The 27,009-nt window shown below is 37.3% G+C and overlaps 1 protein-coding gene and 1 pseudogene across 1 annotated transcript; both read right to left on the bottom strand.

Moving 5' to 3' along the window:
- Window positions 1–2,683: 2,683 nt before the first annotated feature.
- LOC100445562 (olfactory receptor 2M5-like) lies at window positions 2,684–3,622 on the bottom strand. The gene is given in 1 exon segment (XM_024236357.1): window positions 2,684–3,622. A coding segment is annotated over 1 exon segment (939 nt).
- Window positions 3,623–11,606: 7,984 nt separating this feature from the next.
- On the bottom strand, window positions 11,607–26,777 carry LOC100460309 (olfactory receptor 2M3-like; annotated as a pseudogene).
- Window positions 26,778–27,009: the final 232 nt, after the last annotated feature.

A 27,009-nucleotide genomic window follows, 5' to 3' on the forward strand; every position in this document is an offset into this window, starting at 1 on the left:
AATATCCCTGATGAATATAGATGCAAAAATCCTCAAAAATACGGCCAAACTGAATCCAACAGCATGTCAAAAAGATAATCCACCATGATCAAGAAGGTTTCATACCAGGAATGGAGGGATGGTTTAACATAAGTCAATAAATGTGATACACCACGTAAACAGAATTAAAAACAAATATCACGTGATCATCTATCTCAATAGACACACGCAAAAAAAACTGACACAATCCAGCCTCCCTTTACAATTAACACCCTAAGAAAAATTAGCATAGAAGGGACATACCTTAAGATAATCAAAGCTATCTACAACAAATTCACAGCCAACATTATACCAAATGGAAAAAAGTTGAAAGCATTTCCCCTGAGAACTAGAACAAGAAAAGGATGCCCATTTTCACCACTTCTATTCAACATAGTACTGAAAGTCCTACCTAGAGCAATCAGACAAGAGAAAGATATAAAGGGCATTCAAATTGGTTAAAAGGAAGTAGAACTGTTGCTGTTTGCTGATGATATAATTGTATACCTAGAAAACCCTAAAGATGCATCCAAAAAGCTCCTAGAACTGGTAAATAAATTCAGCAAAGTTTCAGGATACCAAATTAATGTACACAAATCAGTAGTTCTGCTGTACACCAACAGCGAACAAGCTGAGAATCAAATCAAGAACTCAACACCTTTTACAATAGCTGCAAAAACAACAATAACAACAAGAACAAAAAACCTTAGGACTATACCTAACCAGGGACGTGAAAGACCTCTACAGTGAACATTACAAAACACGGCTGAAAGAAATCATTGACAATACACACAAATGGAAACACATCTCATGCCCAGGGATGGTAAAATCAGTAGTGTGAAAATGACAATACTTCCAAGAGCAGTCTATAAATTCCATGAAATTCCCATCAAAGTGCCACCATCAATCTTCACAGAACTAGAAGAAACAATCTTGAAATGAATATGGAGCCAAAAAAGAGCCTGCATAGCCAAAGCAAGACTAAGCAAAAGAACAAATCTGGAGACATCATATTAACTGACTTCAGACTATACTATAAAGGCATAGTCATCAAAACAACATGGTACTGGTATAAAAATAAGCACATAGATCAATGGAACTCAATAGAGAACCCAGAAATAAAGTCAAATACAGCCAACTGTTCTTCAACAAGGCAAACCAAAACATAAAGTGGGGAAAGGACAAGGTATTCAACAAATGGTGCTGGAATAATTAAAAAGCCACATGTAGGAGAATGAAAGTGGATCCTCATCTCTCACCTTATACAAAAATCAACTCAAGATGGATTAAGGACTTACACCTAAGGCCTGATGCCATAAAGATTATAGAAGATTACATCAGAAACACCCTCGTAGACATTGGCTTAGGAAAAGACTTCATGACCAAGAACCCAAAAGCAAATGTGACAAAAACAAAAATAAATAGATGTGACTTAATTAAACTAAAAAGCTTCTGCACAGCAAAAGATACAATCAGGAGAGTTACAGACAACCCACAGAGTGGGAGAAAATCTTCACAGTCTATTCATTTGATGAAGGAATAATTTCCAGAATCTACAAAGAACTCCAACAAATCAGCAAGAAAAAAAAATTCCATCAAATAGTGGGCTAAGGGACATGAATAGACCATTCTCAAAAGAAAATATACAAATGGCCAACAAGCATATGGAAAAATGCTGGACATCACTAATTATCAGGGAAATGCAAATCAAAACCACAATGTGATACCACCTCAGTCCTGCAAGAATGGCCAAAATCAAAAAATCAAAAAAAAAAATATATGTTGGCAGGATGTGCTGAAAAGGGAACATTTTTACACTCTTGGTGGGAATGTAAACTAGTACAACCACTATGGAAAACACTGTGAAGATGAAAACACTGTGAAGATTCCATAAACAACTAAAGGTAGATTTACCATTTGATCCAGAAACACCACTACTAGGTGTATACCCAGAGGAAAAGAAGTCATTATACAAAAAAAGTACTTGCACACACATGATTATAGCACAAAAATTTGCAATTGCAAAAATATGGAACTAACCCAAAAGCTCATCAATCAACAAGTGAATAAAGAAAAGGTGTTTTATATATATATACCATGGAATACTATCAGCCAAAAAATGGAAAAAATAATAGCATTTTGCAGAAACCAAGATAGAATAGGAGACTATTATTCTAAGTGAAGTAATGAAGAAATGGAAAACCAGACATTGAATACTGTCACTCATATCTGGGAGCCAGGCTATGAGACACCAAGGCATAAGAATGATACATTGGACTTTGGGGACCTGGAGAAAAGGTAGGGGTGAAGAGGGATTAAAGAAAAAACATTGAGTACAGCGAACACTGCTTGGGTGATGGATGAACCAAAATCTCAGAAATCACCACTAAAGAACTTATTCATGTTACCAAACACTATCTGTTCCCCAAAAACCTATTTAAATAAAAAAATTTAAAAAACTTTAATGTCATTATTGAAAATGCCTTATATTGTAGTAACAACCGAATTGAATATAAAACAAGAAATATTTAAAATAGTTTATCTGAAATAGATTATATAGGTGCCCATTTATATACGAAATGAAAGCTATTTTGAGGACTTAATGGAAAAAAAGGGACATTTAAAAGAATTTAGCAGACAGCAAAGCATAAAGTTTACAAAGTACTCACTCTCTACACTTGCCCTTTCCTAACACTTTCCTGAATGCTCTGGTCACCTCCTTGTTGCGGAGGCTGTAGATGAGGGGATTCAGCATGGGAGTGAGGATGGTGTAGAATACAGACACCATCTTGTCCTGTGTAGGGGAGCGATCAGATGTGGGCCGTATGTACATGAACAAAGCTGCTCCATAGTACATTCCCACCACCATGAGGTGAGAGGAACAGGTCGTGAAAGCTATCCGACGACCCTCTCCAGATCCCATGTGAATGACAGCCAGAATAACTTGAGCATAGGAAGCGATGATGATTGCAACAGGAAAAACAATCATTACTATACAGCAGATGAAAAGAACCTTTTCAAATATTGATGTGTCATTGCATGAGAGGATTAGTATGGAAGGGAACTCACAGAAGAAGTGGGCTATTTCCCGAGACCCACAGTAGGAGAAGGAAAATGTCGCTGCAGCATCAATGATTCCATCCGTAGAGCCCAGGATCCAGGAGAAGGCAGTCATAAGTCCACAAATTTTGGGTCTCATGAGATTGGTTTATCTTAGAGGGTGGCAAATGGCAGTGTAGCGGTCATAAGCCATAACAGCCAACAGAAAGCATTCGGAGCCAAGCAGTGATACATACAAGAAAATTTGTGTGGCACAGCCAGCCACAGAAATGGACTTGCTGCCAGACAAGTAGTTGAAGGCCATCTTGGGTACGGTGGTGCAGATGAGCATGAGGTCCATGAGGGACAGTTGACTGAGGAGGAAGTACATGGGGGTGTGGAGCTGGGTGTCCAGGTAGATGAGGAGAACCATGACAGAGTTTCCCATGGAGGCCACTGAAAAGATTGCCAGGACCAGAAAGAAGAGGAAGGTGTGGGTGGGGCTGTGACTGAAGATTCCCAGGAGGATGAAGTCAGAGTTGAAGGTCTGATTCACCCATGCCATGACGAATGTGCCTTTTACCTAGTAACACAAAACCAGTTCACTGATTTGGTAAAACTTTACCCAGTACCTTATAAAGCATGTGACTGTGGTAAATTTTGCAGGTCAGTGATCAATACAGCATGACCAGAAGTAAGAAACTAAAAGTTCAAAAAGTATAGAATCAGAACAAAATGTGTTCTTTCAGCACTGCCTCACTGATAAAATTATGGAGCCTGTCCTAAGTTTCTCTTCAGAATGTCCTTTTTCTCAACTGAAATATTAGAATAATAATATTTAATACATTATTGATGGAGTTTTCCAAAAAGAATATGTCTCCGAAGCAAACAGATACTTCCTTAGAAATCAGAAGTCTTTTACAGATAAGTTGATACAGAATTCAGCTTCAGTCAGCCTGTGACCAGCACAATACTAGAAATTGAAAGTAAATTTGTGTCTTTGTTCACATTATAGTAGGCACTTTTCTACCAGTGTTAACAGAAACTGTTTGGTTGCCTATTACTTTATAGTTTAGAGTATTTGATCTACTCCTCATAGTGACTTTTCTATACACTAAGTGGATACACAGAAAGGATTTTCAATTATGCAAATCTAAAACCTAGGCCCTTTTTTCTATAGCCCTGTGTTATGGATTGAATTATATTTTTTTTTGTCAAAAGGATATTCAGGATGTGAGCTTGTTTGGAAAAACATAAAGACTGTAATTAGTTAAGGTGAGGTCATATTGGAGCAGAGTGGGCCTCTCTAATCCAATATGACTCATGTTCTGATAAGAGGGTGGCCATGTGAAGACTGAGGCACTGAGGATACCATGTGATGGGGGAGGCAGGGATTGGAGTGATGCATCTACAAACCAAGAAATGCCAAAAACTGTTAGTTATCACAAGAACCCAGAAGAAAGTAATGGGAAATATTCCTCCTCTTACAGCCCTCAGAAATAACCAACCCTGCTGACAACTTGATTTCAGATTTCTAGCCTGCAGAACTGTGAGAAAACAAATTTCTGTTGTTTTAGGTAACCAGTTTGTGATACTCTGTATTCTCATTCCTAGGAAACTAATACACCCAATATCTCCTCTGAAGAATAAGTACAAAGAAAAACAGAATTTCAGAAAAACATGAGATGCATGCTTTCAAAAAATTCTTATGAAGCCTGGCTATGTGTTGAGCACTGGGGCTACCACAATAATCAGAACAAAGAAGGCTCATGCCCATACAGGTCATAGGGAGTGAGGTCAGGTGATGACATATAAACCACTTTATGTCATAAGAGGATAAATGCTTCAGAGAAAAGTCAAAGAAAGGTGTTTGAATTGCAAGAGCATGTTCAACTTTGAACAGAGTAGTCAAGGGAAACCTCACACATCTAATGGCATTTGGCAAAGACTCTGAGGAAGTGAGAAAGAGACCAGATCACAGGAAAGGTTTATCCATATATGCATTCCACAAAATGATATGCAATAACTAGAAGATTTTGGGAAAACATAGGGTTTTCTAATTTAGAGTTATATTTCTTGTATGTTGTGGCATTTAGATTTTATTCTATGAGATAATTCTAAATGTATCACCAAAGCCAATTTGTGAAGGAAAATTATTCCAGGCAATAAAAAATGACGTCATAAACAGAAAGACAAGCCTGGTGAGTAGACTTATTTGACAGAAATGTACTTTTTATATTTATTCATGCATCACATTTTACTGAAGGGACTAAAATCAGCAATAATGAAAGCTGAATAATCTAGGAGCGACAAAAGAGTTAGAAGAAATCTGCGGAGGAGATGGAATCTTGAATTTGGCCTGATGGGTTGAAATACAATTTTTTAAATATGAAGTAGTAAAGTATACTTTTTTGAGTTTTATTTATTTAAATAAATTGTGAATAACATTGTGGGTAAGAGAGAAAAAAAATACTCAAAAGTAGTTTAAATTTTAATTCAACTACAACTGTGACCTGAGAATACAAACCTACCAAAAAATATCTCTTCAGTGCTGGGAAGATAGAGAGGGAACCTCCTTATGGGACTCTCATGAAATAGAATAGCAATTTTTAAAAGAAAAACAAATCATTTTTCTCAATCAGTATGAAGAGAGAAACAGGATGCAACTTTCCTCCATTCTGGTTTTAAAACAAATCGTTATCAAGAAGTTGGATAAAGCTGATTAGTGGTAGCTCAGATCCAGGTCCAGTCAATGTCTTCAGAATGAGAAATGGGCATCTCTAGGATCTTTAGTATTGAGGGTTTCCTGCCACAGAGTTCCCTTGTTTTGTCCTCAGGAGGAGGTGGGCTTTTAAGATCAATCAGGGGAAAAGACTTTATATTATTGCCTCAATAATTCCCAGTACGTATTAGCTGAATTCACTTCAAGAAAATAACTAATCTCAACTTACTTTATGGAACCACCTATTGTGAGCATCATACCGTAGTATTCCCAGTTGCCTTGATCTTGTCAACTGTTGTAATACACTAATTTATGCAAACAAAACTGTATTGACTCAAATTTCCATCATAATTTTTCTTTAAGTAGGTCTGCAATATTACTCCAAGAAGGAAGCTATCTGGTCAAGTTAGCTTGTTCCTATGTTTCTTTTTAAGTTGGCAAAGTGTTCTTTACATTTGAGAATCATTCCTTCCCAGTCACTAAATTGAAATAAAATGTTGAATAATTCTACTCGATCATTTAGACATTTTTACCATGTTTTAAACTCCACTGAATGATGAAGTATTAAAACAATTGAATAACAAATGTAAATCCTCATATCCTGCTGACTTTTCTCAGTTACATTAGTTTAGGCTGAATTTATATAAATGCACTCTTATTTGTGTTGTATTTTTTCACCTCCCTTCATTGCCTCAAAATTCCCTTCATACCCATGTGCTAAAATTGTCTTCACTGAGTTTGTCCTGTCACAGAGACTGTGGCAAGATATATCACAAATTTATAACAATTTATAAGTGATAAAGTTGAAAATATTGAGCACTACATTGCCTTGTACCTTCTATATTAAGATTCATATGAATATTTATTCAATAAAATTCTAGAAAGAGAAATAGTTGTTACTTGTGAGAAAATTAGAGATTTCTTCGAAGTTAGTAAGATACATATGACAGATTGTGCTTACTTTTAGGCACTAAGAATATGAGACAAAATTCTGAAGCTCAGTGTAAGTTATCCGAGATGTGTTTGTATTCTTATAAAAATGGGTTTGTGGTGAAATATTTTTTGCAACTCTAATTTGTGCAGGACTATTCACTGCCAAACACAGCAGAACATTTGAGTTGCAGCACTGTACTAGGAGGAAAATAAAAAGCAGTTTTTCAGAATGGATCTGAAACTATGACATCTTGTTTTCAATTTTTTTCAGAATATCTATCGACATCTCAAAAGTATTCACATCAAAATGATGTACAACATTTTGAACTCTAGACATAGCCTGCCAAGTATTTATTTTCCTTAGTTGTAATATCATGCTTCTATTTTTATTTATTTTATCTAATCCACATTGTATCTGTTGTAATTAACTCCATCATTTTGTAAAAAGATGGCGCATACATTTAGTTTTTTCAAGTGTCTTTTTATACATTAACCTTATCACATCTGGAAGAGGAGTCATCAGATTTCATGACACTGTGATACTGTGCACATGCCCAGAGCAATAGTAACACAGAACTTAGGAAAATCCTGGTCATAATTCACGACAGTGTGATACTGCGCACATTCCCAGAGCAATATAACACAGAAACCATGAAAATCATGTTCAGAAATTGAGAAGTCACTGAGTTAGATGATGAAAAGGAGACATTGAGTGGACAAAATTTTATTAAAAAAAGAAATAAAGCAGTTCTGAAATACTGTCAGAAAATGTGTAATCCACTGTAGTTGCTAAACTGACTTTACACTTTTGTAATAATAATAAACTCTTCTGTAAGAGGAATGATCAGGAAACAAAAGAAAACAACAAATTTCTCATATTAGCAAAAATGAGCATAGCAACTTTATTTGTAATATAAAACTGCTCCCTGCATGCACACTGAAAATGGAATTTGTAACCAAAACTACAGGAAGTAGCATTGATGAGTCTCACAAATAGAATTTTGAATGAACAAAGTAGATCACAGGGAATGACTTCATGAATCCTATTATGAGTAATTTAAACACACATATAAAAATCTACTATAAAGCGCAGCAATACCGGAATAATGATTACCTACAAAATTGGCCTGAAAGGTTACATGATCAGAGAGCGTTAAGCTGTGTTTCAAAAGCACTGGTAATAGTTTAAAGCATTTTACAAAATGTATATCCAACATATTTTTTGTAAATAAACATTTTTGTATACTTGAAGTTTAAAAACATATTTAAATAATAGGTGTAAATGTCTTAGAAGAGCACATGACAAATGTAAGCATTCATTAATACAGGTTGAGGATTCTTTATCCAAAATGCTTGGGACCAGATGTGTTGCAGATTGCAGATTTTTTTCACACTTTTAAATATTTGCATATGTATAAGGAGATGTCCTGGGAATGGAACCCAAGAGTGGAGATAAAATTAACTTACGTTCTATGTATACCTTATACACATAGCCTGAAGGTAATTTTATGCCATATTTTAAAATAATTTTGTGTAAGGGAGAAAGTTTGTGTATACTGAACCATCAGAAAGCAAGAAAGACACAGTCTCATATCAGCACTCAAAAACATTCTGATTTTGGAGTAGTTTGGATATTAGATTTTTGGTTTAGGAGTTCTCATCCTGCATGAGCTACAATTATTAAAAGAAAAGAGAATGTGGCCAAAACTTTCAAATCATGTCCTGTTCTCATCTGCTACTCTTCTCCTCTGACTCCTATTCAGTATCAACATCTTTTACAAATCTAGAATGCCAGGACAAGAAAAAACAAAAATACTGCATTTTATCCAATCTTTCACATTGATAAGCTGGGACAGGTAACCACTCCTTCTGCCTCAGGTTGTACCACATTTCTCAAAGTAATATCATACAGATAAAATAGAATAAAATTCAAAAAATTCTCAGCCCAAAAATGACGTAAGAAATGAAATCAATCATCAGCATGTTCAGCAGAAATTTCAGCACTAGCTTATACACAGTCTTGTTTGCGCTTGGTTAACTTACCTCTTAGTACTTATCTGAATAATGTGTATTTTCAGTAAGATTGTAGGTTCCTAAAAAGGCAAAAATATATGAATATCTTACATGTTTTTATGTTTCCATCATCAGGAAAAAAGCACCTAACATACAGTTGGAATCTTTATTGTTACTGACGAATGAAAGGACAAAAACTTAAATTTTTAGCCCTTGGGGAATCCATTCCCTTGTCTTTAATTATGAAAGTTTGTATTTCCTTCTATCTCCTCTCTTAGGACATGAAGCCAAATTAGCTTCCTTTTCTTGAAAATACTACAAAGATAATTATGTCCCCTTCCCTGTAGATCAGTGGAAACTTTCTGAAACTTCTCCCTCTCTCTCACATGATGAGGTGAGACACACCAAGCGCTTTCTGTACAACTGGCACTGCGGTTAAAAAAAAAAAACAAAACAAAACTGTAAACTCACATAACACCTACAACCATTGTGTATGTCAGATACCTCTATTAGACACATGTATATATTATTATATATTATCTTTAATTATATCCTTTTTTTTGCATTATGAAACTAAGGGCAGAAGTTTATGTAATTTGACTGAAGTGTCAGAGCTAGAGAATGGCAGTCAGGGCGTTCAGGGCTAATATTGTTCCTCTGCTATGGCTTCTCTTCACTCTTCCTTCTGCTCCATCATCAAAGCAAGATATGCTTGGGTAGAATTGGCACTTTTAACATCTTGAGGTTCCCTACATAATTCTAATTCTATTTGTATGTTCCTTTATATGTTTTCTATCCCTTAAAACTACTGTATATATTTTCTGTAAAAGTTATTATTATAAAATAAGATGTTCATGGGAATTTTCTATTTTGTTGCTCTAGTGTATGGAATATTGTGTGTATTACTTCTATTTCTTTAACATATAGAAATCTATTAATTGTTGCTTATAGACCTTGAATCCAAGAATGCTATTTTTATTTTTGTATTTCTTATTGCATAGAAAAATATTACATACAACGGCTGAGCAACTTTAGATTGCTTTCCAAATTAACCTATTTTTCCTTACTTCATTGATTAAAATGTATATTGTTAACATGTTGAAGAATAATATTAATGAGTACCTTAAGCCTTTAGCAATTATGGTTCTCCAATAGATATAGTGTTTGTCTGAGGCTTAGGTAGATAGATTCAGCACATTAGCAAAATCCCATTTTATCTCTTTTACCAATGCTTTGTTCAATAAATGTTCACTGAATTGTATTGAATGATATCCTGCTTTTACTGATAATTGTAGTTTTCCTTAAATTGTTCATAGCCTCAATTACAACAATAGTTATTTTGTATCTTCATGAATATTTCAGTGGAAGATAATGTATAAAACAAATAAAACACCAATGTACCCATCACCAGCTTAAAATAAAATATTACAGGCCATGTAGGGATCCTCATGCCTGTAATCTTAGGACTTAGGATGGATCACTTGAGTTTAGGAGTTTGAGACTAGCCTAACCAATATGGTGAAACTCTGTCTAAACTCAAAACACAAAACTTTGCCAGCGTGGTGGCACAGGCCTGTAATCCCAGCTGCTCAGGACATTAAGGCAGGAGAATCACTTCAACTTGAGAGGTGAAGGTTGCAGTGAGCTGAGATAATGCCACAGCACTCCAGCCTGGGCGACTGAGCAAGACTCCATCTCAAAAATAACATTTAAAATATAAAAATAAAACAATAAATAAAATATTAGAAATTAGTAGAAGTCTGTGTGCACATAACCTGAATGTGTGTTCTTTGTTCTTTGCCTCTAGACATAATAAAACCTGCATTTTTTGTTAAATACTCTCACTTCTTTCTTTTTTCGGGGGAGTAAATGTTCTATTCTTTCAGTGAAATTCCAGTACTACCAAAGAGGTAAAACAATAATATACTGGAAAAAATGCTGTAATAAACATGTGTTTAAAAGACTGATAGAATAAATAAAACACTTAAAAAATCACAAACCCATTCTGAACGCCCAAGAACTCCTGGAATACAGGAATGGCTTCCCCCTTCACTATTTCTCAAGAAGTGCTGTGGCTATTTGCTTCAGATTGTCTTGGGATTACTTTCTCAATTTTTAATAACTGGTTATGTACTGGTTGTACCACACAATTAAAATCACACTAACTTCCTCTGCATTGTCATTCTAGTTTTATTTACACAACGAGTGAAGGACATGTTTTAGAATACCCCCTTTAATCCTTTTCAAACATATTAAAATAAGGAGCAAAACTGTATTAATATAGGTAGCAAAGGCCCACATTAAGTGGTGCTGAAATCGGGGAAATGTCCAAAACCAGATGCTAGGGCCTAAGAGTGGTTGCCATTGTCAAAAGCTTGCAAAAACCTGTATTCACCGAGGGATCCTGGCATTGTGTCAGGACAAAATTGGGACCCTTTGCAATAAGTCAGCAGGAATAAGGCAGCGGCAAATGCAGAACGTGTGAGTCATGAAACGTATTAGCCAGCGCCAGAGCGTCACATTATTTCACCAAGCGTGAACTTCACAAATGCATCATCCTGTTCTGCCAGTTTTGTGTTTGATTTCTTCATGCTCTTCTCGAATTTTCTCATCACATTCTTTCAGAAAACGTTCACAGACCTACTCACCCTGCCCTAGAGTAGACAAGGCCTGTCTTTATTTAATGGTGAGGATGTCATAGATGAAGTCCTTTGAGGAGAAATGCTTGTGACTGTGCATCAGAAGTACAAGCTGGATCTGTTGGTTGGAAACTAGTTTCTGAAACGCCTTCTCTTCCGCATGTGTTTAATCTCTTATGCTGCACAGAATTTGCTCGGTGGTGAGGCTGGAGGAGACTGGATGGAGACAGCTCCATTCCCAGCTACTGCTGGGCTGGTGGCGCGGAAGTGGGCGCAAAGGCTGAAGGTCGAAAGTTCTGTGCCTCTGGCTGAACCCGGAGTCCAAATGCTTCCTTTCCAGCGGGGCTCCTAAGCGCCTTGCTGCCCTGCTGGGTGGGACTGAGCAAGAGGACAGGAGAGGGAGGCGAGGGAACGCAGGGACCAAGGGAGCCTAACCAGGGACTCAGATGAAGCCACGCGGATCGCGGGTTGTGGAGCGCCCCACTGAGGACTGGAGCCGCCTGAGGCCTGGAGCCCCCTGAGGACTGGAGCCGCCTGAGGCCTGGAGCCGCCTGAGGACTGGAGCCTCTTTACAGATTTTTGGAGTATGTACCCAGAAGTGAAATTGTTGGATCATATGAAAATTCTATAATATTTTTAACTTTTTAAGTATAGTATTTTTTACTGTTGATATACCAGTTTGCCATTTGTGTGTCTTCTTTGGAGAAAGTCTATTCCCATCTTTTGCCCATTTTAAAAATGGATTACACACCAGGGACTGTTGTGGGGTGGGGGGAGGGGGGAGGGATAGCATTAGGAGATATACCTAATGCTAAATGACGAGCTAATGGGTGCAGCACACCAACATGGCATATGTATACATATGTAACAAACCTGCACGTTGTGCACATGTACCCTAAAACTTAAAGTATAATAATAATAATAAAAAGCAAAAACTAGTAGGAATAAAAAAGATCACTACGTAATATAAACTACAAAAAAAATGGATTATTAGACTTTTTCCTATAGAGTTGTTTGAGCCCCTTATATATTCTGGTTACTAATTTCTTGTTAGATGGGTGGTTTTAAAATATTTTCTCCCATTCTGTGGATTGTCTCTTTACTTTGTTTATTGTTTTCTTTGTGCTACAGACGCTTTTTAACTTAATTTGATTCCATTTATCCACCTTTGCTTTGATTGGCTGTGCCTCCAGAGAATTGCTCAAGAAATCTTTGCCCAGTCCAATGTCCTGGGGAGTTTCCCCAATGTTTGCTGTTAGTCGTTTCATAGTTTGAGGTCTTAGATTAAAGGCTTTAAAACATTTTGATTTTTGTATAAGCCAAGAAATGTGTCTAGTTTCATTCTTCTTCATAAGGATATTTAGTTTTCCCAGCATCATTTTATTGAACAGACTATATTTTCCCAATATATGTTCTTGGTATCTTTGTCAAAAATTACTTCCCTGTATGGATTTGCTTCCTGGTTCTCTCTTCCATGCTATTAGTCTATGTGTTTGTTTTTAATGTCAGTATCATGCTGTTTCTGTTACTATAGCTCCTTAGTATAATTTTAAGTCAGGCAATGTGATTCCTCCAGTTTTTTTCTTTTTGCTCAAGATTGCTTTGGGTATTCTAGGTCTTTTAGGATTCCACATGCATTTTAGAATTTTTTCTATTTTTTGAAGAATGTTATTGGTATTTTGATAGAGATTAATTTAAATCTGTAAATTGCTTTGTGTAGTATAGACATTTTAACAATATTGATTCTTCAAATCCATCAACAAGGAATATTTTTACTTTTTTGTGTATCATACTCAATTTACGGCACCAATGTTTTACTGTTTTTATTGTAGACGTATATCTGTTTTCATGGTTGATGTTGGTCAGTTGTACCTGAATTCCAAAGAGAGAAGGTTATAAGGGATAAAGCATGTTCAGCCTTCACCCTCTTTCCATTATGGCCTGAACAACAATTTGAAGTTTACTTTGGAATGTTCTTGGCTGAGAGGAAGATTCATCAGTCAGTTGGGGGCTTAGAATTTTATTTTTGGTTTACACTACTTTTTTAGCCAAACTTAGGTCTGGACCACTTGTAGTTTGAAAGCCACAAACTGAAGACACAGGGTTTGGTGTTTAAAAAAAAAGTTACCTTTATTTGAGAAGTGAACAACCTAGAGGAGCCATTAAACTGCATTCAAAGACTGCCTTTCTGAGTTGTGCCTCTGGTTCAGGAGTTTTTAAGAGAAATTAGGTGAAATAATAAAAACATTATTGTAAAATGTGTAGTCTTAAAAAGGCAGCTAATTACTGCTTTCTTGGTCAATGCTTTGTGACCTTGTGTACACCTTCAAGATGTTGTTATTGGACTGGCTGGCCAATTTTTAGGGTTGCTGGTTGATGTATTTTCTTTTATCTCTGTTGAATGTCCCGTTTTCCTGAGGCTGTTTTTAGTGAATAATTTATAAACTCAGGCAAAGCAATAATTGATTTTTCACAAGCAATAACTGAGTTTTGCATGAATTTTGCTAGTCATGCAAAACTTCTTCCTAGATTTTTATATTGTTCTGCAACCACCCTGAATTATTCCTGTATATTGTCTCACAATGTTTTTGAATAAAACCTTCCTTACTATGCTTTAACATGCATCATTGACTTTTATTTTCTTTAACTCACACACAGGTTATTATTTGCACTTGATCCTCTCCTCTCCTATAGAGTTAAGACTAGGGGCTCTACCTGCTCTCCATCTCATGCCGTGTGAGCAGTGTTCAACTGTCAACCCCTCAACCATGCTTTCTCAGAAAACTCCATTTTAAATTTCAAAACATAATGAATTTTATTTCCCTATCTTGTTTTATTTTTACAGCATTTTCACCTCCTAGTACTCCATAAAATTTACTTGTGCAACTTGATTTTTTGTACTTTGCTAGAGAAATATGTTTAAAAACAAACTCTCCTCAAAACCCAAGAATCCTCTTCATAAATTAGAAGAAAATAAAACAATTTAATTATTTAGTAAGTATTATAGGAGAATGTAATATGCATCACAGGCAACTCACCAAACTGCTTGGAAAGATAGAATGAAATCTCACTTTTTGATAGCTAACTCAATATAACCCACTTCATACTTTAAATAGGCTTTATAATGTGGGGTCAGATGACAGCAGAAGTTAGACCTATGGTTCTTCCTATAACCTGAAAGATAGGGTTGTTACCTTCCTTTATTACGTTTCTTGACTTTTTAATAATTGCCATTCTGACTGATGTCTTGTTGTGATTTGCGTTTCTCTAATAATCAGTGATGATTAGCTTTTTTTCATATGTTTGTTGCCTGCATAAATGTCTTCTTTTGAGAAGTGTCTGTTCATATGCTTTGCCCGCTTTTTGATGAAGTTGTTTGGTTTTGTCTTGTAAATTTACGTTCCTTATAGATTCTGGATATTAGAACTGTGTGAGATGGGTAGATTGCAAATTTTTCTCCCATTCTGTAGGTTGCCTCTTCACTCTGATGCTAGTTTATTTTGCTGTGCAGAAGCTCTTCAGTTTAATTAGATCCAATTTGTCAATTGTGGGTTTGTTGCAATTGCTTTTGGTGTTTTTGTGATGAGGTGTTTTCCCATGACTATGTCCTGAATGGTATTGCTTAGGTTTTCTTCTAGTGATTTTATGTTTTTGGGTTTTATATTTAAGTCTTTAATCTATCTTGAGTTAATTTTTGTATAATGTGTAAGGAGGGGGATCTAGTTTCAGTTTTCTGCATATGGCTAGCCTGTTTTCCCAGTAATATTTATTAAAAAGGGAATAATTTCCCCATTGCTTGTTTTTGTCAGATTTGTCAAAAATTAGATGACTGTAGATATACGGTGTTATTTCTGAATTTTCTCTTTTGTTCTATTGGCCTATATGTCTGTTTTGGTACCAGCACCATGCTGTTTTGGTTACTGTAGCCTTGTAGTATAGTTTGAAGTCAAGCAGCATGATGCCTCTAGGTTTGTTCTTTTTGTTTAGGATTTTCTTAGCTATACAGGCTCTTTTTTGATTCCATATAAAATTTAAAGAGGTATTTTCTAATTCTGTGAAGAATGTCAATGGTAGTTTGAAGGGAATAACATTAAATCTATAAATTACTTTGGGCAGTATGGCCATTTACATGATATTGATTCTTCCTATCCATAAGAATGGAATGTTTTTCCATTTCTTTGTGTCTGCTCTTATTTCCTTGAGCAGTGGTTTGTAGTCCTCCCTGAGAGGTCCTTCACATCCATTGTTAGCTGTATTACTAGGTATTTTATTCTCTTTGTAGCAATTGCGAATGGTAGTTAATTCATGATCGGGCTCTCTGCTTGACTATTGCTGGTATATAGGAATACTTGTGATTTTTGCACATTAATTTTGTATCCTGAGATTTTACTGAAGTTGTTTGTCAGCTTAAGTTGTTTTGGGGCTGAAGCGATGGAGTTTTCTAAATACAGAATCATGTCACCTGCAAAAAAGGCAATTTGACTTCCTCTCTTTTTATTTGAATACTTTTTAAAAATATATTGCCTGATTGCCCTGGCCAGAACTTCCAAAACTGTATTGAATAGGAATGGTGAGAGAAGGCATGCTTGTCTTGTGCTGGTGTTCAATAGGAATGCTTCCAGCTTTTGTGATTCAGTATAATATTGCCTATGGCTTTGTCACAAATAGTACTTATAATTTTGAGATATGTTTCATCAATACCTAGTTTATTGAGAGTTTTTAATATGAAGGAATGTTGAATTTTGTCAAAGGACTTTTCTGCATCTATTGAAAGAATCATGTGGTTTTGCCTTTGGCTCTGTTTATGTGATGGGTTACATTTATTGATTTGCATATATTGAACCAGCCTTGCATCCCAGAGATGAAGCCAGCTCGATTAGGGTGTATAAGATTTTTGATGTGCTGCTGGATTTAGTTTGCTAGTATTTTATTGAGGATTTTGACATCAATGTTCATCTGAGATATTGGCTTGAAGTTTTCTTTTTTTTGTTTTGTCTCTGCCATGTTGTGTTAGCAAGATGATGCTAGCCTCATAAAATCAGTTAGGGGGGAGTCCCTCATTTTCAATTATTTGGAATAGTTTCAGAATAAATGGTGTCAACCTCTCTTTATACATCTGGTAGAATTTGGCTGTGAATACATCTGGTCCTGGGCTTTTTTTGTTGGTAGGCTATTAATTACTGCCTCCATTTCAGAACTTGTTATTGGTTTAATCGGGGATTTGATTTCTTCCTGGTTTAGTCTTGGGAGAATGTATGTGTCCAGGAATTTATCCATTGCTTCTAGGTTTTCTAGTTTATTTACATAGAAGTGTTTATAGTATTCTCTGATGGTAATTTGTATATCTGTGGGACCATTGGTGATATCCTCTTTATCATTTTTTATTGTGTCTATTTGATTCTTCTCTCCTTTCTTCAATAGTCTAGCCTGTGGTCTATTTTGTTATTTTTTTCAAAAAAACTAGCTCCTGGATTCATTGATTTTTTTGAAGGGATTTTTGTGTCTCTATCTCCTTCAATTCTGCTCTGATCTTAGTTATTTCTTGTCTTTTGCTAACTTTTGGATTTGTTTGCTTTTGCTTCTCTAGTTCTTTTAATTCTGGTGTCAGGGTGTTGACTTGAGATCTTTCCAGCTTTCTGATGTTGGCATTTCGTGCTATAAATTTCCCTTTTAACAATGCTTTGGCTATGTCCCAGTGATTCTGACAAGTTGTCTCTTTGTTCTCATTGGTTACAAAGAATTTCTTGATTTCTGCATTACTTTTGTTATTTAGCTAGGAGTCCAGGAAGGGCGGGTTGTTCAATATCCATGAAACTGTGCAGTTTGAGTGAGCTTCTGAATCCTGAGTTCTAATTTTATTGCATTGACAAGGGCACTTATAACAGTTGCCCTTGTTTCTTATAATTTCCATTCCTTTGCATTTGCAGAGGAGTGTTTCACTTCCAATTATAGTTGATTTTAGAATAAGCACCACGTGGCACTGAGAATAGTGTATATTCTTTTGATTTGGGGTAGAGAGTTCTGTAGATGTCTATTAGGTCCACTTGATCCAGAGCAGAGTTCAAATCCTGAATATCCGTGTTAAATTTCTGTATTGTTGGTCTGTTTCATATTGACAGTTGGGGGTTAAAGTCTCCCATTATTATTGTGTGGGAGTCTAAGTTTCCTTGTAGGTCTCTTATAACTGGCTTTATGAATCTGGATGCTACTGTATTTGGTGCATCTGTATTTAGAATAGTTAGTTTCTCTTGTTGAATTGATCCCTTTACCGTCATTTAATGCCCTTGTTTTACTTTTTTGATTTTTGTTGCTTTAAAGTCTGTTTTATCAGAGAGTATGATTGCAAATCCTGCTTTCGTTTGCTTTCCATTTGCTTGGTAAACTCTCCTCTATCGCTTTATTTTAGCCTCTGTGTGTCTTTTCGCATGAGATGGATCTCCTAAATATAGCACACTCATGGGTCTTGATATTTTATCCAATTTGCCAGTCTGTGTCTTTTAATTGGGGATTTCACCCATTTACATTTAAGGCTAAAATTGTTATGTGTGAATTTGATCCCGTCATCATGATGCTAGCTGGTTATTTTGCACACTAGTTGATGCAGTTTCTTCATAGTATCATTGGTCATCATATTTTGCTGTGTTATTTCAGTGGCTGGTACCAGTTTTTCCTTTTCATATTTAGTGGTTCCTTTGGGACCTCTTGCAAGGCAGGCCTGATGGTGATGAAGTCCCTTATCATTTCCTTGTGTGGAAAGCATTTTCTTTCTCCTTCACTTATAAAGCTTAGTTTGGCTGGGTATGAAATACTGGGTTGAAAATTCTTTTCTTTAAGTATGTTGAATAGTTGCCCCACTCTCTTCTAGCTTGTAGGGTTTCTGCTGAGATATCTGCTGTTAGTCTAATGGGCTTCCCCTTGTAGGTGACCTGACCTTTCTCTCCAGCTGCCTTAATAGTTTTTCCTTCATTTCAACCTTGGAGAATCTGATGATTATGCGTTTTGGGGCTGATCTACTCATGAAATATCTCAGTGGTGTTGTCTGTATTTCCTGAATTTGAATGTTGGCCTGTCTTGCTAGGTTGGGATAAGTTCTCCCAGATGATATCCTGAAATGTGTTTTCCAGCTTGGTGCCATTCTCAATGTCTTGTGTTTTTACATTATCCCATATTTCTCACAGGTTTTGTTTGTTTCTTTTTATTCTTTTTTCTCTAATCTTGTCTGCATGCTTTATGTCAGCAAGATGGCCTTCAAACTCTGATATCCTTTTGTCTGCTTGATATGTAATCTTGTCTTCATGCCTTATTTCAGTAAGTTGATCTTCAGTCTCTGATGTCCTTTCTTCTGTTTGATCAATTCAGCTATTGATACCTGTGTGTGCTTCAGGAAGTTCTCATGCTGTGTTTTTCAGCTCCATCTTGTCATTTTTGTTCCTCTCTAAACTGGTTATTTTAGTAAGCAGCTACAGTAACTTTTTATCAAGCTTCTTAGCTTCTTAACTTTGGGTTTGAACATGCTCCTTTAGCTCAAGGGAGTTTGTTATTACCCACCTTCTGAAGACTACTTCTGTCAATTCATCCATCTCATTTTCCATCCAGTTCTGCACTCTTCCTGGAAAGGTATTGCAATCATTTGGAGGAGAAGAGACATTCTGTCTTCCGGAAATTTTAGTGTTTTGCACTGGTTTTTTCCTCATTTTCATGGATTTACCTACTTTTGATCTTTGAAGCTGATGATCTTCGGAAGCGGTTTTTTGGGTGGGTATTTTTGTTGATATTTTGATTGTTGTTGCTTTCTGTTAGTTTTTCTTCTAAGCCAGGCCCACTTCTGGAGGTCTGCTGTAGTTTGCTGGGGGCCCATTCCAGGCCCTGCTAGCCTGGGTATCACCAGTGGAGGCCATAAAACAGCAAAGGTTGCTGCCTGCTCCTTCCTCAAAGCTTCGTCCCAGAGGAGCACCAGCTTATTGCCAGCCAGAGCTCTCCTGTATGAGGTGTCTGTTGACCCCTATTGGGAGGTCTCTCCCAGTCAGAAGGCATCTGGTCAGGACCTGCTTGAGAAGGCTATCTGTCCCTTAGCAGAGCTGTAGCACTGTGCTGGGAGAACCCCCTTGTCAGAATCAGCTGCTCTCTTCAGACCTGGCAGGCAGGAAAGATTAAGTCCACTGAACCTGTGACTGCAGCCTGTCCTCCCCCCAGGTGCTCTGTCCCAGGAAGATGACAGTTCTGTCTGTAAACCCCTGAATGGAGCTTCTGGATTTCCTGCAGAGATGCCCTGCCCTGTGAGGAGAGATCTAGAAAAGCAGTCTGTCCACAGCTCATTTGCTGTGCTGTGGTGAATTCTGCTCAGTACAAACCTCCCATTCTCCTTAGCACTAGCAGGGTAAAACCGCCTACTAAGCCACAGTAACGGTGACCTCCTTGTTTCCCCACCCACCCCAACACCAAACTCAGTAGTCCCAGGCTGACTCCAGACTGCCGTGCTGTCAGTGAGAATTTCAAGCCAGTGGTTCTTAGCTTGCTGGGCTCAATGGGAGTAGGATTCGGAGAGCAAGACCACTTGGCTCGCTGGCTTCAGCCCCCTTTCCAGAGCAGTGGACAGTTCTCCTGTTGCACTGGAGTTCTAGGTGCCGTTGGAGTCTGAAAAATCTCCTGCAACTCAGCACCAGCTCCAACAGCCACCCCGTTTTGTGTTCGAAACCCAGGGCCCTGGCAGTGTAGGCTCACAAGGAAATATCTTATTCTGTGGATTGCAAAAATCCACGCAAAGAGCGTAATACCCCAGGCTGGCAGCACAGTCCCTCACCTCTTTGCTTGGCTAAGGGAGGGAGGTCCCCTGGCTCTTTGCACCTCCTGGATGAAGCGATGCCCCACCCTGCTTCTGCTCACTCTCTGTGGGTCACACCCACTACTTAGCCAGTCCCAATGAGATGAACTGGGGACCTCAGTTGGAAATGCAGAAATAACTCATCTTCTGCATTGGCCTCACTGGGAGCTGTTTCTATTCGGCCATCTTGGCCCCTCTTCCAGTATGTTAACTTTAATTCCAAAGCAGGTTTCAAGAGGATCCATAAAATTTTGAGTTTTATTGGGAAAACATTGGGAAAAGAAGATGTGTATGCTACCTAGATGCATAGCACAAAATTTATGATACTGAAAATGCATAAAACTTTAATATGCTGATAAGAATTAAGATGGTGGATAGGAGGCAGGACTAGCTTGCAGCTCCCACTCAGATGGACAGAGTAGCATCTGGAAACTGAAACATTGTGAACTTTTGCTCCAAGAACTACTGCAGAAACATACCGGGAAAGCTGAGAGAATCCACAGACCCTTTGAAGGAACTGGATTCCTGCTGTAGGCTCCCTGAGACACAGAAAACCTGTGAGTCGGCTTGCTTTCTGAACAGAGAGGCTCGTGTTCTGGAACAAGTTCTCAACCCTGGTCACCAGCTTCCTGGAAATAGACTCGGTGCTGTTGCGGAGGCACGCTGGAAGTATAACTGGCCTTTAGGACTCCTGGCTGTGTGGGAGCTGGGTGAGGCCTGTAACTGCTGGCTTTCTCTCACTTTCCTGGTGACCTGTTTGTTGCAGCAGAGGTAGCCATAATCCCCCTGGGAATATAACTCCATTGGACAGGAAACTACACCCCCATTGACCTCACAGCAGCAGCACAGCAAGCTCCACCCAAGGAGAGGCTGAGCTCAGACAAGCCTATCTTAGCCCACACCTGGTGGTCCTTCTCTATCCACCTTGGGGGCTGAAGACAAAGGTAATAATCTCTTGGGTGCTCTAAGGCCATGCCCACAAGCTGAGAAACATGAATACTTGAAAAGGTGCTTACCAACAGGTTATCTAAAGTCAAGATGAAGGAAAGAATCATAAGAGCTATGACACAAAAGCATCAGGTAACTTATAAAGAAAAACCTGCCAGATTAACAGCAGATTTCTCACCAGAAACTTTATAAGATAGAAGGAATTGGGGTCTTATTTTCAGCCCCTTTGAACAAAACAAGTATCAGCCAAGAATTTTCTATTCAGTGAAACTAATTTTCTTAAAGGAAGTAAAGATACAGTCATTTCCAGACAAACAAATGCTGGGAGAATTCACCATTACCAACCCAGCACTATAAGAACTGCTGTAAGGAGTTCTAAACTTGAAACAAATTCTTGGATTACACCAAAATAGAACCACCTTAAAGCATAAATATCACATGACATACATAACAATAACAGAATGAAAACGAAACCAAGATATTCAGGCAACAAAGAGCACAGCAGATAGAATAGTACTTCACATCTCAATACTATCATTAATGTTAGTGGCTTAAATGTTCCACTTAAAAGATATAGAATGACAGAATAGATAAGAATTTGACAACCAAGCATCCGCATCTTCATGAGACTCACCTAACACATAAGGACTCACATAAACTTAATATAAAGGGGTGGAAGAAGATATTCCATGCAAATGTAAATCAAAGGTGCACAGGAGTACCTACCATTATATCAGAAAAAAAACAAACTTTAAAGCATCAGCAGATAAAAAAAAAAGACAAAGAGCAACAGTATATAATGATAAAAGGACTAGTACAACAGGAAAATATCATAATTGTAAATATATATCCATCTAATTGTGAAACTCCAAAATATATAAAAAAATACTACTAGACCTAAGAAATCAGATAGACAACAATACAAAAATACTGGGATACTTTAATACTCAATGGAGAACACTAGACATGTCATCAAAACAGAAAGTCAACTAAGAAACAATGAAATTAAACTATATGCTACAACAAATGGACTTAACAGATATTTACAGAACATTCCACCCAACAACTGCAGAATATACATTCTATTCATCAGCATATGGAACATTCTCTAAGATAGGCCATATGATAGGCCACAAAACAAGCCTCAGTATATTTAAGAAAATCAAAATTATATCCAGTACTCTCTCAGACCACAGTGGAATAAAATCGGAAATCAACTCCAAAGGAACACTCAAAACCAGGCAAATACATGGAATTTCAACAACCTGCACCTGAAAGATCGTTGAGTAAACAACAAAATCAAGATGGAAACTAAAAAAAAAATTATTTAAACTGAATGAAAACAGTGACACAGCCTATCAAAACCACTGGGATACGGCAAAAGCAGTACTAACAGGAAAGTTCATAACATTAAATGCCTACATCAAAAAGTCTGAAAGAACACAAATAGACAATCTAAGGTCACACCTCACTGAACTGGAGAAACAAAAACAATCCAAACCTAAGCCTTGATGAAGAGAAGAAATAACGAAGATCAGAGGAGAACTAAATGAAATTGAAACAAAAAAATACAAAAGATAAATGAAACAAGAAGCTGATTCTTTGAGAAGATAAATAAAATAGACAGATAATTAGTGAGATTAACCAAGAAAAGATTTAAGTAAGCTCAACTAGAAATGAAACAGGTGCCAGATGTGGTGGCTCATGCCTGTAATCCTTGCACTTTGGGAGGCCGAGGCAGGGAGATCATGAGGTCAGGAGTTCAAGACCAGCGTGACCAACATAGTCAAACCCCGTCTCTACCAAAAATACGAAAATTAGCTGGGCATGGTGGGCTGTGCCTGTAATCCCAGCTACTCAGAAGGCTGAGGCAGGAGAATCTCTTGAACCCAGGAGGCGGAGGTTGCAGTGAGCCCAGATTGCACCACTGCACTCCAGCCTGGGCAACAAAACAAGACTCTGTCAAAAGAAAGAAAGAAAAAGGAAGAAGGAGAGAAAGAAAGAAAGAAAGAAAAAAGAAAGAAAGAAAGAAGGAAGGAAGGAAGGAAGGAAAGAAAGAAAGAAAGAAGGAAGGAAGGAAGGAAGGAAACAGGCGATTAAAAAAACTGGTACCACAGAAACACAAAAAAATTACTCAAGGGTACTATGAACACTTTTATGCACATAAACTAAAAGACCTAGAGAAGATGGATAAATTTCTGGAAATGTATAAAACTCCAAGATTAAATGAGGAAGTTATAAAATCTCTCAACAGATCAAAAATAAGCAGCGAGATTGAAATGGTAATAAAAAAAAAAGTAACACAAAAAAGGCCAGGACCAGACAGGTTCACAGGAATTCTATCAGACATTCAAAGAACAATTAGTGCCAATCCTATTAACACTATTCCAAAAGATAAAGAGGGATTTTCCCTAAATCATTCTATGAAGCCACTATCATCCTAATACCAAAAGCAGACAAGGACATAACAAAAATAAAACTACAGACCAATATCCCTGATGAACACAGATGAAAAATTCATCAAAAAAATACTAGCAAACCAAATCCAACAGCATATCAAAAAGATAATCCACCACATACAAGTGGGTTTTATACTGGGGATGCAGGGATGGTTTAACATACGTAAGTCGATGAATACGATATATCCCACATAAACAGAATTAAACAGAAAAATCACATGATCATCATGATAGACAAGAAAAAGCATTTGACAAAATCCAGCATGTCTTTACGATTAAAATCCTCAGCAAAACTGGTGTAGAAGGGACATACCATAAGATAAGCAAAGCCAATTGTGACAAATCCACAGCCAATAATAATCTGAATGGGGAAAAGTTGAAAGCATTTCCCCTAAGAAACAGAATAAGACAAGGATGTCCATGTCCACTCTCACCACTCCTATTCAGTATTTGACCATACCGCCAAAGGCAATCTACAAATTCAATACAATTCCCATCAAAATGCCACCATCATTCTTTGCAAAACTAGAAAAAAAGTCATAAAATTCATATGGAATCAAAATGGAGCCTGCATAACCAAAGCAAAACCAAAAAATAACAAATGTGGAAATATCACATTGCCCAACTTCAGACTGTGCTATAAAGCCATAATCATGAAAACAGCAGGGTAGTGGTATAAAAATAGGCACATAGACTAATGGAACAGAATAGAGAACCCAGAAATAATGTCAAAGGCTTACAGCTAACTGGCTTTCCACACAGCAAACAAAAACATAAATTGGAGAAAGGACAACCTATTCAACAAATGGTGCTGGCATAATTGGCAAGCCACATGTAGGAGAATGAAACAATCCTCATCTCTCACCTTATACAAAAATAAACTCAAGGTGGATCAAAGCCTTACATCTAAAACCTGAAACCATAAAGATTCTAAAAGATTACATTGGAAACACCCTTCTAGACATTGGCTTAGGCAAAGACTTCATGACCAAGAACCCAAAAGAAAATGCAAAAAAAAAAAAAAATTGGGATAAAAAATAAGACTAAATTAAACTAAAAAACTTCCGCACAGGAAAAGAAATAATCAACAGAGTTAACAGACAAACCAGAGAATGGAAGAAAATCTTCACAGTCTATGCATCTGACAATCGAATAATATCCAGAATCTAAAAAGAACTCAAACAAAACAGCAAGAAGAAAACAAACAATCCCATCAAACTGGGATTGGGCTAAGGGACTTGAACAGACAATTCTCAACAAGATACAAAAATGGCCAATACGCATATGAAAAAATGCTGAACATCACTAATTATCAGAGAAATGCAAATCAAAACCACAGTGCAATACAACTTCACTCTTGCAAGAATGGCCATAATCAGAAAATCAAACAATAATAGATGTTGGCATGGATGTAGTGAAAAGGAAACCCTTTTACACAGTTGATGGGAATGTGAACTATTACAAGACTAGGAAAAACAGTGTGAAGATTCCTTAAACATCTACTATTTGATCCAGCAATACCACTACAAGGTTAGTATTCAGAAGAAAAGAAGTCATTATACAAAAAAGATACTTACATGTTGCATGTTTATAGCAACACAATTTGCAATTGCAGCAATATGGAAGCAGCCTAAATGCCCAACACTCAATGAGTGGATAAATAAAAGTTGGTATATATATATACATACACCATGGAATACTACTCAGCCATAAAAAGGAATGAATCAATAGCATTTGCAGCAACCTGGTTGGAATTGGAGACTATTATACAAAGTGAAGTCACTCAGGAATCGAAAACCAAACATCATATGTTCTCACTCATATGTGCCAGCTAAGTTATGAGACATCCAGGCATAAGAATGATACACTGGACTTTGGGGACTTGGAGTAAATATTGGGGACTGGAGAGGGAAAAAGACTATATATTGGGTACAGCGAACACTACTTGGTTGATGGCTGCACCGACATCTCAGAAATCACCACTAAAGAACTTATTAATATAACCAAACACTACTTGTTTCCCAAAAAGATAATTAAAAAATTAAAAAAATATTTAATGTCTTTATTTAAAATGCCTTATATTGTAGTCACAACTGAATTGAATATAAACATATCTAAAATAGTTTATCTGAAATAAATTATATACCTGCCCATAAATATGTTGAGCAATGCACACAATCAATGATATTTTTAGGACTTTATAGAAAAAGAAGGATATTAGAAAGAATAATTTAGCAGACATCAAAACATAAAGTTTATGAGGTAACTCTCTCTCCAGACTTGCCCTTTCCTAAGATCTTCATGAATGCTCTGGTCACTTCCTTGTTGCGGAGGCTGTAGATGAGGGGATTCAGCATGGGAGTGAGGATGGTATAGAATACAGACACCATCTTGTCCTGCATAGGGCAGCGATCAGATGTGGGCTGTATGTACATGAACAAAGCTGCTCCATAGTACATTCCCACCACCATGAGGTGAGAGGAACAGGTAGTGAAAGCTTTCCAACGACCCTCTCCAGATCCCATGTGAATGACAGCCAGAATAACTCGAGCATAAGCAATGATGATTGCAACGGGGAAAACAAGCATTACTATACAGCAGATGAAAAGAACCTTTTCAAATATTGATGTGTCATTGCATGAGAGGATTAGTATGGAAGGGAACTCACAGAAGAAGTGGGCTATTTCCCGAGACCCACAGTAGGAGAAGGAAAATGTGGCTACAGCATCAATGATTCCATCTGTAGAGCCCAGGATCCAGGAGAAGGCAGTCATAAGTCCACAAATTTTGGGTCTCATGAGATTGGTTTATCTTAGAGGGTGGCAAATGGCAATACAGCGGTCATAAGCCATAACAGCCAACAGAAAGCATTTGGAGCCAAGCAGTGACACATAGAAGAAAATTTGTGTGGCACAGCCAGCCATAGAAATGGACTTGCTGCCAGACAAGTAGTTGAAGGCCATCTTGGGTATGGTGGTGCAGATGAGCATGAGCTCCATGAGGGACAGTTGACTGAGGAGGAAGTACATGGGGGTGTGGAGCTGGGTATCCAGGTAGATGAGGAGAACCATGACAGAGTTTCCCATGAAGGCCACTGAAAAGATGGCCAGGACCAGAAAGAAGAGGAAGGTGTGGGTGGGGCTGTGACTGAGGATTCCCAGGAGGATGAAGCCAGAGTTGAAGGTCTGATTTCTCCCATGCCATGATGAATATGCTTTTTAACTAGCACCACAAAACAAGTTCATTAATTTTTCAAAACTTTACTAAGTGCCTTATAAAGCATGTGATTGTGGTAAATTCTGTAGTTGAGTGATCAATACAGCATGACCAGAAGTAGGAAACTCAAAGGTTAAGGATTATAGAATCATAAAGAAATATGTTCTTTCAGCACTCTCTCACTTATAAAATTATGGAGCT

Source organism: Pongo abelii, chromosome 1 (genome assembly GCF_028885655.2).
Source record: "Pongo abelii isolate AG06213 chromosome 1, NHGRI_mPonAbe1-v2.0_pri, whole genome shotgun sequence".
Classification (NCBI taxonomy): Eukaryota; Metazoa; Chordata; class Mammalia; order Primates; family Hominidae; genus Pongo; species Pongo abelii.